The 18,202-nt window shown below is 55.0% G+C and overlaps 2 protein-coding genes across 4 annotated transcripts in view; one reads left to right on the top strand and one right to left on the bottom strand.

The window, feature by feature from the left end:
* Window positions 1-12,144, top strand: part of MAP3K3 (mitogen-activated protein kinase kinase kinase 3) — a 60,432-nt gene extending 48,288 nt beyond the window's left edge. For both annotated transcript variants that reach the window (XM_042916000.1, XM_042916001.1), the window contains 9 exons: window positions 2,275-2,348; window positions 4,298-4,365; window positions 4,572-4,664; window positions 5,275-5,466; window positions 6,205-6,353; window positions 6,999-7,130; window positions 7,594-7,723; window positions 8,054-8,231; window positions 9,344-12,144. In XM_042916000.1, coding sequence (XP_042771934.1) covers window positions 2,275-2,348; window positions 4,298-4,365; window positions 4,572-4,664; window positions 5,275-5,466; window positions 6,205-6,353; window positions 6,999-7,130; window positions 7,594-7,723; window positions 8,054-8,231; window positions 9,344-9,572 — 1,245 coding nt within the window. In that variant the 3' untranslated portion in view covers window positions 9,573-12,144. The remainder of the gene's footprint in view (window positions 1-2,274; window positions 2,349-4,297; window positions 4,366-4,571; window positions 4,665-5,274; window positions 5,467-6,204; window positions 6,354-6,998; window positions 7,131-7,593; window positions 7,724-8,053; window positions 8,232-9,343) is intronic.
* Window positions 12,145-13,678: 1,534 nt separating this feature from the next.
* LIMD2 (LIM domain containing 2) lies at window positions 13,679-18,085 on the bottom strand. Of its 2 annotated transcripts, XM_042916020.1 has the most exons (5): window positions 15,999-16,106; window positions 15,147-15,241; window positions 14,913-14,957; window positions 14,692-14,831; window positions 13,679-14,616 (listed from the first exon to the last, which is right to left on the bottom strand). In XM_042916020.1, the coding sequence occupies exons 2-5, from the start codon at window positions 15,186-15,188 to the stop codon at window positions 14,457-14,459; spliced, it is 387 nt and encodes a 128-aa protein (XP_042771954.1). In that variant the 5' UTR covers window positions 15,189-15,241; window positions 15,999-16,106; the 3' UTR covers window positions 13,679-14,456. The 2 variants fall into 2 exon arrangements, with proteins under 2 accessions (XP_042771954.1, XP_042771953.1); XM_042916019.1 differs by lacking the exons at window positions 13,679-14,616; window positions 15,999-16,106 and adding an exon at window positions 16,308-18,085 and having other exon boundaries at window positions 14,716-14,831.
* Between the last annotated feature and the right edge of the window lie 117 nt (window positions 18,086-18,202).

The raw sequence follows: 18,202 nt of genomic DNA on the forward strand, positions 1-18,202 counted from the left end.
GAAGGATCTGCACTTATAAATGTTTAGGAGTCGGTCTGGGAAAGGGGGATTTCTTAAGAGTAAAGTGTCCAGTAGAAGGACCAGCACCATCACGTGAGGGATTTTACAAAAAAACTGATCCTTGTAACTTTTCTTTCCCCTAAAACTGATTCTTACAACTTTTCTTTCCCCATGATAGCTAATCTCTGAAAGCGTTATCCAAACTATACAGGCTGTGAGAAGCCCTTTACACTGCTTCTTCTCTCTTCTGTTAACTCTTGCTTTCCAGATAAAATTATGTTTATGGAGTGCTTTTAGATAAGGATTCCCTTCTTAGGTATTTTACTGACTATTCTTTCTGTTTTCTTTAACCAGAACACTTCTGGACATTGGCTGTGTTAGAGGTGACTTGGGTGTAAAATCTCAGATTGCAAATGAGTTTATTGCCTTTGGTCTTGATCCCTCCCCGTGGCCCTATATTCTGGTCCTTTTACTTCTTTGTTTTACCTGGCTAGCCCTAGAAGGTGTGGGAGTATTAGACTCCTAGAGAGGACAGACTTTTAGAAAGAGGCCAAAGAAGGAATGCATAGGTCCTTCCCTGGTGCCCCGGACTCTTTAGCTAAAGTGAATTGTTCCTGGTAACGGACCATTCAAGATAAATCCACTTAACGGAGACCAAAACATGTATGTAGTGAAAGAATATTCAATTGGGCCTTTCTGGAAAAGTGAAACTAAGATAAGTTTATTTTGTTTTTTCTTTAATCAGATTAAGGAGATAGTTGCATCTATTTGCTAATTTTTAGAATGAACAAAAGCATGATTCAGGTAAAATTTTTTGGCTTAATTTGTATATCAAAAATTTTGCTAACACAATGTAACTTCCTTGACTTCCCCTTTGATTTCTTCAGCATTGTCATAAAGATTGTCCTTTTGGGGGGCTCCAGGGCATCTCAGTAGGTTAAACGTCCAACTTCGGCTCAGGTCACGATCTCACGGTTTGTGAGTTGGAGCCCTGCATTGAGCTCTTTGCTGTCAGTACAGAGCCCACTTCAGATCCTCTGTGTCCCTCTCTCTGTGCCCCTCCCCTCCTTGCTCTCTCTCTCAAAAATAAACATTTTTTTTAATGTTTATTTTTGAGAAAGAGAGAGACAGAGTGAGTGAGGCAGGGGCAGAGAGTGAAGGAGACACAGAATCCGAAGCAGGCTGCAGGCTCTGAGGTGTCAGCACAGAGCCCAACGCGGGACTCGAACCCACGAACCGTGAGATCATGACCTGAGCCAAAGCTGGACGCTCAACCAACTGAGCCACCCAGGCGCCCCTCAAAAATAAGTAAACATTAAAAAAAATTATCCTTTTTTACAGAAGACTTCGCAGGATTCAGTGAATTTTCCAAAGGCCCCTTTTGAACCTTTGGTATTCCTCCTTCATCATACCTGCCATGTTATTGTACTCGCACATTCTTCTTCTGTTAACTGGTCTCACTTTGAAATTATGGGCAAGATGGACCCTAGCATTAAATAGGAAGAGATAATTTGAGTTGGAAACTAATTTTATGAAAGTTGTTAGTGAATTTTCATAAGTCTGATTTCTGCTTCTCTATGTAATTTTTAACTTTGTCTCTCAGATAATGAATACGCTGATAGGGAATACCCCCTTAGGCTAAATGAAGGGAGTTTAGTTGGAGAAAAAACTAATCTGAAGGCTTTTTATTACTGCATTCGACCAAGGGCCAGAGAAACACTTTAACTTACATAGTAGGTACTTATTGCTTGTATATGAGAACCAGGAACTAGGAAATTTTTCATCTGTATCAGCTGTACAATAACTAGTTTCATGACTTTAAACAATTCTCCTAACCTTTCTAGACCTGCAGTGATTTGTCAGTGAAACGAGGACAATACTTGTCTTTATAAATTTTAAATCATGGAGTGTAAACAGAAGCATTACAGTCCCACCCAGATGCACTGGAAGCCTCTGCAGGGTAGTACCAGCTCCATCGCCAGGCTCCCAATGTTCACGAGCCAACAAAATGCCAACAGGAGAAGTAGCATCTCTGCTTTGCTCTCCTGGCAGAGCTCCTTGGGATGCTGGCCAGGCACTTTTCTCACTCCTGGAAACTTGCCTTTCAGACTATGGGGGAGAATGGTACCTTCCTAATTATTCTTCCCACTGCACAGGCAGAGAAAGGGCACTTTCATATTTTGACAAAAAGCACCATTTGCTGGACTTGGCTGGGCCGTAAAGCCCTGAGTCACCTGGCTGGGATTGGGTTTTATTGTATGACTTGCCTTGCAGATGTTGGATCCTCTGAGCAGTGCTGAAAATTCCTTGTCAGGAAGCTGCCAATCCTTGGACAGGTCAGCCGACAGGTACGGGACTGTGGCTGCTCTGCGGGTTAGTGCGTAGGCATTTTTGGAACTGGTGGGCTGAGGAAATAGAGTTAGCTAGTATGTCTCTGATCTAGACACTGGTCTGCAGACCCATGGTTAAAGCATCATGCTTCTGGGAAAGAAATCTCTTTCTGGGATTCCTAGCCATCTCCTTAATTTTTCAAATACCATGAAGAATGTTATGTTTGTATAGTTTGATGAATGTCATAGAAGCTCATGATAGCAATTCACATGTATTAAATGCTTGCTCTGTTATTCTGAGTGCTTGACATGTTCTGAGGTTCTGTATAATATACACGCTGCTCTTGTGCGCTTGGCCTCATTGCTGTGATCTGGCCTGACAAGCAGTGAAGTTCAGTGTTTTGGGGACAAAATTGAATTGTTACCTGTGGGTTTACCTTATTTTTTTTCCTCCAAGTGTTTCTGGCGGAATAAGACACTGGGCTGTAAAAACCAGAAAACAAAATATCCAGACTGCCTAGCTTACCATGCTGCTTGGTGTGGAATTTTGTTCACACACTTGGGGAGGGAACAAGTGCTATCTTTTACATACCAAATGGTTCTGTGGAGCTGATTCACCCATCGGCAGGGGTATGTTTAGAGTTGGCTTTAGCACTTATCCAGCCAGCCTCTCACCTTGACCTTGTTATTTCCAATAACACATTTGATCATGTCTGGCTGGGTTTAGGGCTGTGGTCAGAGGCTTTGGAGCAGGTTTGAGATTTTTTTTTTTTCCCTGTAACTGATTGTTCATATGGGTACTGACCTTGTGACTATGGCCAGATCTGTATTATGTCTTTCCTAACAGATCTGAAAACTGATGAGCAGTGTCTTCCCTCTAGATGTCATAGAATTCAGTCATAGTTACTTGCTAGTGTCCAGCTCATAGCCTTGTCAGGGGCTTGCTCTTCAGCCAGGGTAGCAAGAAGGCCCAGGCAAAAGTGCCAGGAGTTACTGCCACAAACTGTAGGCTCTGCCAGGACAGGGACCAACTCTGGCTTTGGGTTATCTCCTAAGCTTTGTGGCTGAGCAGGGGTGGGGAGTGGGGTGGGCAGTGGGACAAGACTACAGAAAATCTAGTAGTTGTGAAGTAGGGGGCGGCCCCTGTGTCATTGCCTTGACCGTTTCTGACCTGTGGCTCTCTCAAAAGGCACTTACATGTAAGGGAGAAGACCCTTCAGGTGAATGCTAGGAAAGATAGCTAAATGTACCCACTTGGTTCTTGGGTTTTTCCTCTGCCCCTTCAATACTTTGTTTTCTTTCCCTTGGGAGTGAAACCCAGTGACCTGGACTTACTCCCTTGAGGCCCAGCCTAAAGCACAGGGCTTTCCTCTCCTCCTCTTTATGGGATCTGGAGCCATATAGAGCCCAGCTCCACCAAGTAGAAGTCCAATAGCTTGGGACAAGTCCCTTAACCTCTCTATTCCTCAGTTTCTCCATCTCTAAAATGGGATGGTGGTGATTAGTCTGAAAGGAAGATGCTTGGTGTTGTTGCTATTTTTATTACTGCCCTGAACAAGGGAGTTTTTTCAACTCTTCCCCTGTTACCAAGGTGGGAGGAATGGGCAAGAAGGGAAAGTGTTGTGCTGCCAAGGTGGAATTTGGGAGGCCTGGAGGGGTTTATTATTCAAGGTTCTGTCAGATTTGGGCCTCAGACTAGTAAAGAGAAAGTAGTAGAAGGCTGAACTCAGAAGAGGGCCGTTTCTCTCAAACTCTGCTTCCTTCCCAAACTGTGAGAACAAGACTCCATACCAAACAGCTAAGCAGTTTGGATATCTTGTTTTCTGGGTTTTCTATCCCATGTAGTGATGCGGGAGGGAGTTAGAAAAGGGAGTCCGTCTGGATATCCTGCCTTCTGCCCTAGTGGGCAGCCTTTTGAAGTACACTGAGCCGATGTCCACGTCGTGATTTCGTTTTGTTTTTTCCAGCCCATCCTTCCGGAAATCGAGGATGTCCCGAGCCCAGAGCTTCCCCGACAACAGACAGGAGTTCTCTGGTGAGTTCCCCAGAGTCTGGATGAGTACTACAGGGCTTCCGGGTGGGGCTGCAGGCATTCCACTCTTGCTAGCTGAGTTGGGCAGCCAGGACTGTACTTCAGTTCTCCTCGGGCCTGCTGTCCTGAGGTCTCAGGTAACATAGGGGCTTAAATGGCTTACTCACATTGATCTACCCAGAAACCAGCGATTCCTCTATCTTATTCAGATCGGGAAACTCAGCTGTATGACAAAGGGGTCAAAGGTGGAACCTACCCCCGGCGCTACCACGTATCTGTGCACCACAAGGACTACAATGAGGGTGAGTGCACCTCCACCCTGCCCCCTGCTGGCTCTCTCAGAACGGACTCAGGTAGAGCTTTGCCACACAAAAGCACTGCCAGGGGCTGGGCCCGGGCACCCCAGACCCCATGTTTCTTTCCTTTATTCCTGAGAAAGTGTGCCCAGACTTGAGGCACTAGAGACTGAGGGGAGATGGGGGAAAGGACGGCATTTGGAAACCAAGATGCTGGCACTGGGAACACTGTCCTTTGTCTGAGCGTGCTGCATGACACCAGCTCTCCAGCGCCCTCTTCTGCCCCATGGCAGCAGACAGAATGGAGCTTCCACAAAGGTTTGATTTGGGATTACCATGCCAGGGAAGACAGACTTCAGCAGTGGATTGGCCTTGTGAGTGATGTGGCACCCGAGGGCCAGCCCCGTGCCTTCCCTTTGGCCAGGGCTTCCTGAGCCATCTGTGGCTGCCTTCTAATTCCTGCTTTTGTCCTGATTCTCAGGGTGCTTGTGACATGAACCATTCTGGCTTGAGTTAGGTGAAAGGGCAAATGGTGACGGTGAATGATGTGATGTGCACAATTAGCCTGGTGGGCAGGGGTCTGACTTGCTCTTCTCTGGCCCCTGCACTCCTTCAGGCAGAAGAACATTTCCCCGAATACGGCGTCATCAAGGCAACCTCTTTACACTGGTGCCATCCAGCCGTTCCCTGAGCACAAATGGCGAGAACATGGGTTTGGCAGTGCAGTACCTGGACCCCAGAGGGCGCCTGCGGAGCGCGGACAGTGAGAATGCCCTCTCTGTGCAGGAGAGGAACGTGCCTACCAAGTGTGAGGAGTGGGCCCTGGCTAGGAGGAGACTGCCCAGGGGGTGCTCAGACAAGCAGCAGGGCAGGAGACCGGTGGTCCACCGGGCTCGTTCAGCTCAGCAGCAAGCTGCTCTGGCCCATCCTCACCACACTGAAAGAGCCTGTGAGTCAGCAGCAGATCCCCTAGGCCTTAGGCCTCAGTCCACTGCTGTGCAACAAGCCACTTCCCCTCTCTGGTCTCTAGTTTGACCATGTTTAACCAGAAGAGCAGTGTTCTCGGTCCTTGCCGTATTAAGATATTTAGGGGGACGCCTGGGTAGCTCAGTCAGTTAAGCGTCTGACTCTTGGTTTCAGCTCAGGTCATTATCTCACAGTTCATGAGTTCGAGCCCTGCATCAGGCTCTGTGCTGATGGTGCGGAGCCTGCTTGGGATTGATTCTCTCTTTCCCTCTCTCTCTGCCCCCCTAAACAAAATAAATAAACTTAAAAAAATATTTAGGGACTTAGGAAATAAAGATATTTGATCAATGCAGAGGAGCATTTAACCATGACGTTAGCTAATCATCTGCTTCTCAGGACTTGGGCCTAATGGTCCAACTGATTGGGGCACTGGGCCTGCTCCAGGTGGGTGGGGATGTTGGGCTGAGAACTAGAGGAGGTCTTGAGCCAGAGGTGCCATCACAAAGCCTCTGGAAACCAAGGCAACATCTCAGTAAATAATGTGCCCGAGCTAATGCTCTTTCCTTCCATTCTCCTGTAGCTCCTAGTGCCCCCATCAATTGGCGCCGTGGGAAGCTCCTGGGCCAGGGTGCCTTCGGCAGGGTCTATTTGTGCTATGACGTGGACACAGGACGTGAACTTGCTTCCAAACAGGTCCAATTTGACCCAGACAGCCCTGAGACAAGCAAGGTACTGCCTTTCGCATGGTCTGGCTTACAGTCCCCCACCCCCTCCCCAATAAAAATGCCTGTCTTGTTGCATAAACTAATTGCTCGAGATGCTGCAGGATCTTTCCCCCATTATTCTTCTTCCCAAGTTCCCTTGCTCTCCACTCTGGCCATGGCTATGGGGCAAAGGGACGGTGGTCCAAAGAGCATCAAACCCTCCAGGGGAGGGATTAGGTATGAGGAACTAATTTGATGCCAAAGTACCAAACCACCCAAACCGAGAGGCAGTGGCCAGTCCTGGCCACCCTCACCAGATGCACAGTCTCTCTCAGCCCCCAGTCCAGGAAGGAGCTTATCTTTGGAGTTCAACTGTGATTGTGGCCTGTACTCCAGTCCGAGTGGACAAATACAGCAGTTACCGTAACTAAGCACCACAGCCCATTCTCCCACCCCACTGCCTGCCCTCTTCCAGCATGGGAATGCTACCGTCCCATGGGCTACCCAGCGTTGTGTCCAAGGGCCAGTTGGGAGAGACTCCTTTGCTCCAGCTGAAGTTCCCGAGGCAGACAGACCCCTCTAAAGTCACTTACTAGGGAAGCTGAGCTGATCCCACATGGGCAGAGCCAGGACCCTGGAAGCCAAGGTGACCACTGAGCCCCTCCCACAGGAGGTGAGTGCCCTGGAGTGTGAGATCCAGCTGCTGAAGAACCTGCAGCACGAGCGCATAGTTCAGTACTATGGCTGCCTGCGGGACCGCGCCGAGAAGACTCTGACCATCTTCATGGAGTACATGCCAGGGGTATGTGCTCCTTGGTGCATGTGGGACACACACAAAGGAGGGCCAGACTTGGGCCGTGGGCTCCGGGGGAGGGGCCCCTTGGACATGCTTCTGATCACTTGAGACACCGGAGGCTCAGGGAAGAAGGTGAGGTGATACTCAAAAGTCGGGGGGGGTCCTCCATCTGGCCACAATGATGGTGTGAGATGTGAAGTGTCCCAGGTCACCCTGACCCGAAGCTTACAGGGTGATTGCACTGTCCAGTAAGTACTGCCTGTAGCTGGTGCAGAGGGCCTTCCCTTCTGGATGCGGGTCACACGTTGCTTGACGGAAGGGCTGCCTCCTATTGTTCTCCAAGCAAAGCCTGGTGCATTGCTCATGGTGGGTGGCTAAATCGCTCCTGCTACAATGCTGGGGGCTGGAAATAGCCTTGCCCCTTCCTACCCCTTCCTGAGCTGACTCCCTCTGACTCCTGTGGCTGTAGGGCTCAGTGAAAGACCAACTGAAGGCCTACGGAGCTCTGACAGAGAGTGTGACTCGCAAGTATACCCGGCAGATCCTGGAGGGCATGTCCTACCTGCATAGCAACATGATCGTTCACCGAGACATCAAGGGTGAGCAGGCACAAGCTGTGGGGTCCCCAAGACCTGACCACTTAAGAATTCTGGATTTTCTGAAAAGTGGGACCTTAACTGCTTCTTTGGGGGATTGGTGCAGATTGGTTGAGCACTTTGGGAAAATACTTGTTGGGTGTTGTGCAGTTGTTGGCCCTGGTGATGATCATTTCATGCTGTAGGGCTGAGCCAATAGCGTGTTTCTCTTCATGTCCAATTCATGGTAGAGTCCATCCTCTCCAGCAGCCCTGTGACCTGGGAAGGTGGGGGGAAAGGGTGGATGGTAGAAAATGCCCAGAGGGTGGCAGCCTCTGTTCTTCCATGCCTTAGGAGCCAACATCCTCCGAGACTCTGCCGGGAACGTGAAGCTGGGGGACTTTGGGGCCAGCAAGCGCCTGCAGACCATCTGCATGTCGGGCACGGGCATGCGCTCGGTCACGGGCACACCCTACTGGATGAGCCCTGAGGTGATCAGCGGTGAGGGCTACGGAAGGAAGGCAGACGTGTGGTGAGTGCTGGGGACGTGCTGGGATGGCATATCTGTGTCTGGTCTGTAGTGACTCCAACCTAGAAATGAGCCCATTTGAAATGTTTCAGTGTGGTGGGAGGAAGAGGAGGCTTCCCTCCTGGCAGCTGGGTCATATGCAGGGCAGTGGGTGCCCGCAGCAGCCCATAGGGCAAATGCATTGAGTTTTAACCCCAGATAGCACCAGTTTGTTATTGCTGGGAACTTAGGCCACAGAAAACATCCCTAAAGGAAGTAGCACCCATTCTGAAGGCCTGGGTCAGTCTCTAAATATTAGCAAGCTTCTTCCTTTCCTAGCATTCAGATGGCTTGCATTTGCTCGCCCTAACTTTATGTCCATCCTCTGAAAGGGCCTGGAGGTTGTGAGAGCATCTCTTCCCCTCACAGTGTCATTGTGGTAGGCTGAGTATGGTTCCCTGAAGGTGCCCACGTACTGACCCCATAACCTGTAAATGTCTCCTTACGTGGCAGAGGGCCTTTGCAGATAGGATTAATTTAAGACTTTTGTGATGGAGAGATTATCCTGGATTATCCAGGTGGGCTCAGAATAATTGCAAAGGTCCTTACAAAAGAGAGGCAGCAGGCCAGAGTGGATAGCAAGTGATGTGACAGTGGAAGCAAGAAGCTGGAAGGGGACATGAACCAAAGAGTGCTGGCAGCCTCTCCAAGCAGAGCCTCCGAAAGGAGCCATCCCTGCTGACATGTTCACCTTAGCCCATGGAGACTAGTTCTACTAGACTTCTGGTCTCCAGAATAAATTTGTGTTCTTATGCCACCGGGCTCATAGTAATTTGTTACAGCAGCAGTAGGAGACTAATACGGTTATCTCAGAGCTCTTTCTGTCCATGCCTAAGGGATCTCTTCCCCAATCTCAAGACCCCCCTGCATGGGTATTGGTTGATTAAGCCCATGTAGATGAGGCCAACAGTGCTTTGAGGCCTCTTCTGGCTTTGAGGACTCTCTACAGAGATGTCAACCCTCAGCTTGGTCCATCCTGCCTCAGGGTTTTCTGAGAAAGGCACCTCCTTCCACGGCGATGGGCAGGTTAGGGAGCCTGGGGCTGGCCAAGGGGTGACATGGGATTCTCTCTCCAGGAGCCTGGGCTGCACTGTGGTAGAGATGCTGACAGAGAAACCACCTTGGGCAGAGTATGAAGCCATGGCCGCCATTTTCAAGATTGCCACCCAGCCCACAAATCCTCAGCTGCCCTCCCACATCTCTGAGCACGGCCGGGACTTCCTGAGGCGTATTTTTGTGGAGGCTCGCCAGAGACCTTCGGCCGAGGAGCTGCTCACACACCACTTTGCACAGCTCGTGTACTGAGCTCTTAAGGCACGCTGCTGCCCGCCGCCCCTGCTGCACAGGCATGGGGCTGCTGTGGGGCTCAGCAAAGCTGCTGCTTCTCCCAGGCAAGGCTGTGGACCATGGAGCTCCAGTCCAACCAGCGTTTGTCTATGCCCCTTCCACTGCTGGGGCTCAGAGCCAGGGTGGGGTGGCTGCGGCCTCAAGGACTGGGAGCCCCCAGCCTGCCAGACCCGAGAGCTCCAGCATCCTAAGCTCAGTGTGGAGGGGAAGGGGCTAGGAACAGTGTGCAAAGCACTGAGGGCCTTACCCTCAGGGCTGTGTCCTGACACTGCAGTCGGCACCAGAGCCCCAAGGGTCTTGGGGCACAGGACAGACACAAGGGTCTGAATAGTGTTAACTTTCATGCAGAGTGTTATTTTGTTTCTCCTCCCCATGTCTGGAGACCACCAGGGCGTCTCTGGGCTGGATGAGCCCACCCAAGCCTGAGGTCAAGCCCAGCATCCCACAGCCAATGGAAGGCAGAGGCCTGGGCTGTGCTCTCCCCAGAGCCCCCAGGCCAGCTTTGCCAGTCCCTGTCCTTTACCAAAGATGAATGAAGCAAATGTTTTGCTGCCTTATTCAGGGAAGGAGGAGCCCATCCTGCCTGCTCCCATGACCCTGCACCCCTCCCCCACCCCCAGCAGGGGCCTGAGATGTGGAACTCCCCCACTCGAGGTGGGGAGACCCAGTTTTGTCAATGCAATTGTCTCTGTTTTACAAGTTGGAGTCACTCTTATGCTGTACCCAGTTTCTAAACTGGAGACTCTGTGTGCCCTTGGGCTCTGAGTATCCCTGTTGTGGGCTTGGGCCTTTGGGCTGGATTGGAAAGAGCTGAAGGTAATGGCCTTTGTGTTCCTGACCTGGCACCTGTCTCCCCACTGGAGCAGAAAGGAAGATGGACAGCATGGTGAGGGCACCTGACCCCACTAGCCGCCCTGAGCCCTGGGCAGGCTCTTCTGGATAGCCAGGGAAGTTGTATCGGGTTGTCTGTGAGTTGTGACCCTGCTAGGCCAGAGCCCTCCCTGGTAGAAGGGAGAGCCCATATGATGTCACCAACTGTGTCCCAGACTACCGTCTCTGTTCCTCCTTGGCCAGCCTTGCCCTCCCCCATGACGTCTCAGCCCCTTTCCCTTCTTGGAGGAGGAATGGTAGCAGGGGTCGGGGAGCCAGTATCTCCAAGCAGCTTAGAGTTGGCCTTATTTACCTCAGCCTGGGCGCTGGTCCTTTCTTCCGGCCCCTCCCCTCCAAAATGTGCCTATTGCTAGAGCTCCTCCCTCCCAAAACCCAGTTCCTTGGGAGTTGTCATTAAAGGAACAACAACAACAACAACAACAACAACAAAGCCAGTGCCCAGGGATGGGTCTCTCCAGGGAGCTGGGGATTAGTGCCAGGCAGCTCATTGCCAGCCATGCCCACTTCCCCACGGGCACCAGAACAAGCCAAAGCCTTCGTTGTATGTTGACGATGCACTTTTATGAATGTAGTTTCTATCGCTGTTTTTAGCCTTTTCACATCATGTAATGTGAGGCCTTGTACTTGTTAATTTATATCTCAGATCATATTTGATGGTTTTTATATATATCAATTCTAGATTGTTACAGGTGATGGACGCCTCGAGAGAGAGAAGAGAAAATGAAAGCAGCTGGTTTTGCGGGAATGTGTGCTGCACGGTGCCAGTTGGGCCGAGGCCCCTCTGTTTCCATCCTTGTCCGTCAGGGGCCTGTCAGGCACCTCCAGCCCAGCCCTGTGAAGACAGTGAGCAATGTGCTCCTGTCGCCACCTCGGCCCTTGCCCAGGGTGGGGACTGGCCCCTCATCTTGACCAAAGCTGCCAGATGGCAGCTCGGCCTCTCCACGACCCCGTCCTGACGGCTGCAGCACTCTTCTTGGGCCCACGTCCCTGTGCCCAGTCCCTGTGCCCCAAGAGGAAACAGAGCACAGTGCCCTTGCCGCAAGACGACTCTGTGTGTCCCAGCTTCAGGCTCTCACAGAGCCCCACGCCCCGGGGTCTTACCTCACAGGGAATGGGTTTTAAAAGTGAATTTACAAACAAGCCAACAAACGCTGCACTCCAAAAAAACAAAAGACCCTGACTTTTTTGTGCCAAAAACTGTGGACATGCTGGCTCAGCATCCTCAGGACCAAGCTGTTGCTTAATTTTAATTTATTGTCTTTATATTAATTAACCCAGATGACAAGTTGTGGGCCTAGGACAGCCTGGGCCCAAAGATTCTGAAAGGCAGCCCCCTAGCAGCCCCAGGCTTGCTGTGGGAAGGGCCATGCTGCCATTTGCTCATCATTCCATGGGCTATGCCGGCCTTGGCCAAACCTTCACGGAGAGGTCAAGGCTGGGGACGGTCCACACCCTGCCACCCTCCTGCCCCTCCCATGCCCCTCCCCTCCCCCTCACTCTGTGTCTGTGTCTGAATTGTGGATCGTGCAGAAGAACCTGCAGCCATAGTTATTTGACTATATCTCGACCGAGGGCTTGCAGTGCAAAGCCAGGCCAGTGTCGCGCATTACTTACAATAAAAGGGATCATTTATACCCAAGGGGTCCTGTGGAAGTGCTTTTGGTTGAGGTGTGGAGTAGGTGTTTGCCTGGGAGGAGCCAGCTATGGTGCCTGACAACCAGCTTGGGTCCCTCAGCAGGAAATTTGACTCCAAGAGGGGTCCTAGGAGGGGATGACTTGACTGGTACCACTGTTAGCTCAGAGGTGGCTCCCCTCTTCCCCCCACTCCCAGGAGCTCTGCTGAGGGTGCTTCTATCGCAGCTGATTATCAAGGTGGTATACTACTGTCAGCCTCACCTGACCCAAGTGTCACCACTGGCTGGGTTCCCAGGACTTTTGTGGCCATCTAGTAGTCATCCCGCTGCAGGTATGTACTCCCCAGAGCCATATCCTTGCAGGGCAGAGTTCAGGTACCTCCAGGAGCCACCTCTCTGGCATCTCCCCCTGGTCTGCCTGCTGCTGGTGCTTAGCTCAGAGCCAGGAGAGACTGTCCTTGTCCCCACCTGAGACCTCCAGTGCAGAATTTGGGCCTGCTTTGCATGAGGCCATCAGCTCTCATGCTGAGGACCCAGTGCCAACTCTGCCGAGTGGTAGCTCTACTGCTTCGAGGGGCAGGGTCCACCCCAACACAGCACAGTGGCCCATCTGCCACTGGAATTTGAGTCCCAGCTTCCTATCCTGTCCTATGGCCATGAGGTCATTTAGGAACTTGAGTTGTATGGGGCGGTGGCAGCAAATCCCCCAGGAGTCAGCCCTCTTGTTCCATCAGTTCAGGTAGCCCACAGGCAGTTTGGGGGAAATCAGGACAGTTGGGTCTGAGACAGGACAACCCAGATTTCCTGCCTGTAATCCGCTGGGGGTGGGGTGGGTCTCAGTTCCTCCAAGCTTGCAGTATTCGCCCTGCTGTAAACTGGTGTCCCTCAGAGAAGCACAGGAGCTGTTTCTCCTTGAACTACATGGGAGTGACCATGGCTGCCCCACTCCCCAGAGCTTGAAAAAGCAAGGGGAAGATAACAGATGGGGAAGGGCACAGAGAACCAGAAACCCTTTAACAGCACTTGCTGAATCTGCTGGTTTCCACCAGCCTTTGTTGATTTCTAGGGCAAAGGGGGTCTAGGCAAGGACAAGAAGGGTTCTGCCTTGCAATAATATACTTAAGTGCAGTGAGGCCGGGCTCCACATCACCTGCTGATGGCCTGACCTCCTCCTTCTTCTTTTTTAATAGGCTCCACACCCAATGTGGGGTTTGAACTCACAACCCTGAGATCAAGAGCCACATGCTCTACCAACTGAGCAAGCTAGGCACCCCAGCCTGACCTCAATTTTTCAACCGACGTGGAGTTTCAGTTTTAAAGCCACTCTGGGTACGACAGCATGGAGACCTGGCTGTTGAAAAAGGAGCACCCCCTTTTTCTCAGGCTGGCTGGTATTTCCCTGACACCCATTTCTCAGCCCCATCCCACCCCAATCAAGTCCAGGAGTGCTCTAGGCTGACCATGTCCCCTGTCACCTCTACATGACTAGTCTGTATCTTTCCTGCCACAAAGCCCCCCATCAGGCCACATAATACAGAGTCAGGATCTGTTAAAACATGTTTAAAACAGGGTTGATCGCAACAGTCAGAACCAGCAGCAATAGGGGACAAGAGGAGGGGAGCATGGCCAATGCCAGCCCCACCCAGCCAGTCTCTGTGGCTCTCAGCCTGGCGGTGCTTTAGCTTCCGCTTCTTGACTCCGGTGGTGCAAGATGGGTCCCCAGCCCCACTGGGCATGCCCTGCCTCGCCTATGGGGCCGGGGGGGGGGGGCGGGGGGGAGGGCAGGGATAATCAACTTCCCCCTCCACTCCCCCACAGGGCCTTGGTGGGCATTCTGTGAGGCCCAGCGAGGGCACGCTGGCTCTCCTTCCTCCAGTCTCCATGGCTCAGGACCAGGCTAAGGGCAGAGGTAGATGGGGAGATGTGGGGGCCACAGAGGGCCCCAGGTGGCAGTGAGGGAGCTTGGGACCCTGAGGGGGGCATGCTGACTCCTTGCTGGAGAAAAGGCACCTAGATAGGGAAGCTGGGCTTGGGGACCTCCCAGGGGGCCATAGGGTGAGGTGGGGTAGGCTGAAAGAAGTAGGAAGCAGGGTGGTGAGAAACCCCCAATCCTGATTCCCAAACCACCACCACCCACCCCCAGGGAGAATGAAAGAATCCTGGAGCTCTGCCCCCCCAACCCTCTGCCTGAGCAAGATGACCTTATCCCCCTCCCACCCTGCCCCCCAACCGGAGCCCAGGTCCAATCTCTTTCCCACCCTTCCCACTGCCCCACTCCAGGCCCTCTTCTACGGAGGGGGTGGACAGCAGAGGGGCCTCAGGCCGTCTTGGTGCCGGCGTCCACCTCCTTGTGGGCCCAGAGCTCCTTGTGCTGCTTCCGGCCAAAGCCCTCATCATAGTTGCCTTTGCTCTTAAACAGCTGCTGAAAGTGGGGCTTGCAGTAAAATTCCCCGTGCAGTGCCGCGTAGCTGCCCAGGCTGCAGAAGCAGAACAACTGTGGTCAGGTCAGGTGAGGGCTGGCGGGCGAGGGCAGGGGCAGGGCAAGGGCGCACCTCAGCTTGGTGTGACAGTGCTTGCAACAGAAGCAAGAGTTGTGGAAAATGAGCTTGTCCGCCACCAGGCGCTCCATAGGGTACACGGTCTTCTGGCAGGCGGCACAGCTCTCCTTCACCTGGGCCCGAAGGCTGAAGGACTGTCCCGGGGAGAGAGTCAGCTGGGGGCCTGACGCATGCCCATCCCCTTCTCCCCCAACACCCGGGTCTCAGGGCCCTACCTTGGAGCGCTGGACAGTGCTGCTGCCACCGCTGCCTTTGGCTTCCTATGGGAGAGGGCCAGTCAGGGCCAGGTCAGGAGGGATGCCCCAGATCATTGCTGGGGTCACAGGCCCAGATCCCAGGGGCATGGGGGCGGGGCAAAGGGTGGCAGGCAAACCCGCCGCCCCTCACCCCTTCACCCCCAGGCCAGACGCCTGCGGCGGCGGGGGTCTCCCACCCCGCTGATCACCTACATGAGAGGGGGTGGCCTGGGCAGCTCCTGCAGCCTGGTACATGGCTCGGTGGAGGTGATGGAGGCCCCAGGTAGAGACGCGGCACCCGCTGGGTTCTGCAAGGGGAAGTCGGTGGGTCGGGGCCCACAAGCCCTTCCCCAGCCTGCAGGGTGGGGTGGGAGTGTTTACAGGCAGGGGGCTGGGGGGCTGCGGTTGGGACTTTCCCTAAGTCATTTCCTGTTGCTCTGGGTCTTGCCACTTCCGCCCCCCCCCCACCTCCCCCTTCGCCCGCCCGCCCCCCACGCTGCTCCCCGAGGGGCAGGGGTCCCTGAGCTTAACCAGGTGTGGGGGAAGAACGGAGAGAGCCGGGGCGGCCCGGGGAGGGGGCACCGCGCAGCCGCCGTGAGCCGCCCGGGACCCCGCCTGGATGAGGGGAGGTCAGGGGCAGGCGGGCCAGGCGGGGCCTCGGTGAGAATCCGCTGGCCCCGCCTGACCCCGGCCCGACGCTGCTGAGGCCGCGGGCGCCCACCGCTCGGCCGGCCCAGCCCCTGGACAGCGCTCCCCGGCCGTGCCGCCAGCCCCGCCCGAGCCGCCGCCCGCGCGCCCCGCTTCTCGGCTCCGGGGCCCGCGAGGACGGGACCCTAGACCCGGTACCCCTGCGGGCCCCACCATGGGGCTTCGGCCCCGTCCCCGCTTGGAAGCCCGCCCGGGAGGACGGTCGCTGGTCCCGGAGCCCCGGCCGAGAGCGACGGGCGCAGGCGCTGGGCGTCGGGACCCCCGCGGGCGGCGGCCCTCGCGCCTCCACCCCCACCTCGGCGCCCGGGTTCGTGAGACGGATGCAGGCCCCCTCCCCGGCCCGTCCGCGGGTCTCACCGGGGCCCCGGCCTGGGCTGCGGGGTGGGGGGTCGGTCTCCGGGGGGCGCCTCGGGTGCGAGGAGGGCGCGGGCGCGAGCTGCCGCCGCTGCCAGTGGTCCCCGTGCGGCCGCCGCCGCCACCGCCTTATCGCGGCACCGCCCCCGCCGGCCCCCGCCCCGCGCCCGCCCATTGGCTCCGCCGCGCCCGGAGCCGCCTCCGGGGCCCCCGCGCCGCCGCCGACCCCCTCTGCGCTTTGTCTTTCCCTCGCTCGCCGTCCCCTGCCTTTGTCTGCCCCCCGCCCCGACCCCGCGCTCCCGGCACTCGCACCATCCCCGCGGTCCCCGCGCTTTGACCGCCGCCCCGTCGGTAGGTCCGCTCCCGACCGAGGCCGGGACTGGAGCCGGAGGATACCGCACGCCTCCGGGCGCGGACGAGTTCAGGTTGAGATGCCGGGGGTCCCGGGACAAATGGCGCTCCCGGCGACGCCCCTGGGGCGAAAAAGGATAACCGGAGTGCCCCTGGGCCTTTAGGTGCCTCAGTTTCCCCCGGTTGGCCCTCGGGCCCGCCCGGATCTCCGTGGGCGCTGAGGTTTGACAGACCCCGCGGGGGCGGCCCGGTCCCGGCTCCCACGCCCCCGCCGGCCGCGGAGTCCTCCCGCCGCCAGGGGCCGCCCCCATACGGCCGCCCGAGGAAGGTGGCCGCGGCGGCTGGCACGCGGTCCAGCCACGCGAGGCTGCGAGGCCGCGAGGCCCGGCGCCCCTGTGTCCTGTCACCTTGGGGCGCGGGCTCACCGAGTGCCAGTCTACACGAGAGGTCCAGTGGACCACCCCCACTCCCCAGCGCCTTCTCGCGCGACCCCATAGACAAGGGACCCGGGATCACCAAAGGCAGCAGCCCTCCAAGGCCCGCCGTCCTAAAACGTTTGTGGCCGGTTTTTGTGGCATTAGTCACCCCAGGTTCCTGCGGGCGGGCACTATTGCCTGCGAGAAATCAGGGGCTCCCCCCTTCAGGGAAGGAAATTTACATCCGTCAAACAAGCAAATCTCGGTGTCCCCTCACCCCATTTAACACAAGGGAGCGAGGCCTGAAGATGTGAAGAGCAGCAGGGCCGGTGCCAGAAGCCAGGCCTCCAGCCCCTCTGGCCCAGCCGGCTGCCGTGCCTCCAGCACACAGCACAGGTCCAAGGCACCCAGGAGGCAAGTGGCTGGCACCTGGTCGGGGTGGAGCCTCAGCTGTGCCCCACACGTGGGGCCCTGGCTTCTTGGACGACCTCTGCTGGGAGATCGGGGTCTAAACGGCCCCAGGGACTGCTGGGCTTTGCCTGATGTCTGGCTGGAAACTGTTTCACCACACAGCCCTAAACATAGCTTGTTCCCACACTGTGGCAGGAATAGAACTGGTGGCTCCAGAGCGCAGCCCACACAAGCATCAGGGAACAGAACAACTCAGCGCCTCCGTGCCTGGCAGGGGAGGGAGGGAGGCAGCAGGCTTCCCCAGCCCCCAGCTAGCTGTTCCCTTGGCTCCCTCAGGGCCCCCACACTGCAACTGGCTTTCCTCCCCAGCCTCCCACTTCTCCCTAGAGGAGATATATGTTTGGGTGGAGCTGTAGGCCCAGGACTCCCATGATGGTTTGTGTGTGTGTGTGTGTGTGTGTGTGTGTGTTGTGTGTGTGTAACTTCAAAAATTGTGTTGTGTGCATCTTTCCCGGCAGCTGGCACAGAGGTCATCAAATTCTCAAAGGCTGCCGCCCTGCTGCACCAAGGTGCAGCAGGGAGCAGGCTGGGTGGACAGCAGACACCCAGCAGCAGCCTGGGCCCAGAGGTGGTAGGGTCTGCAGACAGCTACCACAGAAGCAGCAGGCAGCCTGGGCACTAAGGATGAGTGGAGAGCAAGGTGAAGAAAGCAGTTCAGAAGGAAAGAAAAACAGGCTGATAATGGTGTTGAGAAAAGGGAACTTGAGGTTTCAAGAAAAGAAAAAAAAAATGAGCTGGGCAAGAGGAAGGAGGAAGGCTGGAAATAAATGTGACCTGGCCTCCACCTCATAGTGGGGATGGGATCGTTCCCTTCACCTCAACTGCTGTAACTGCCCAAAGGAAGGGGGGGGGGTGGTATTTTTCTTTTAAACTGGAGTTACAATTTCTGAGGGAAGGGAAAGTGAGAGCATTTGATGGTTCAAAGCAGCTTCAAGCAGGGAAGAGGGAGGGGCACTTCCTTCACCTGAA

The sequence above is a fragment of the Panthera leo genome, chromosome E1 (genome assembly GCF_018350215.1).
Source record: "Panthera leo isolate Ple1 chromosome E1, P.leo_Ple1_pat1.1, whole genome shotgun sequence".
Classification (NCBI taxonomy): domain Eukaryota; kingdom Metazoa; phylum Chordata; class Mammalia; order Carnivora; family Felidae; genus Panthera; species Panthera leo.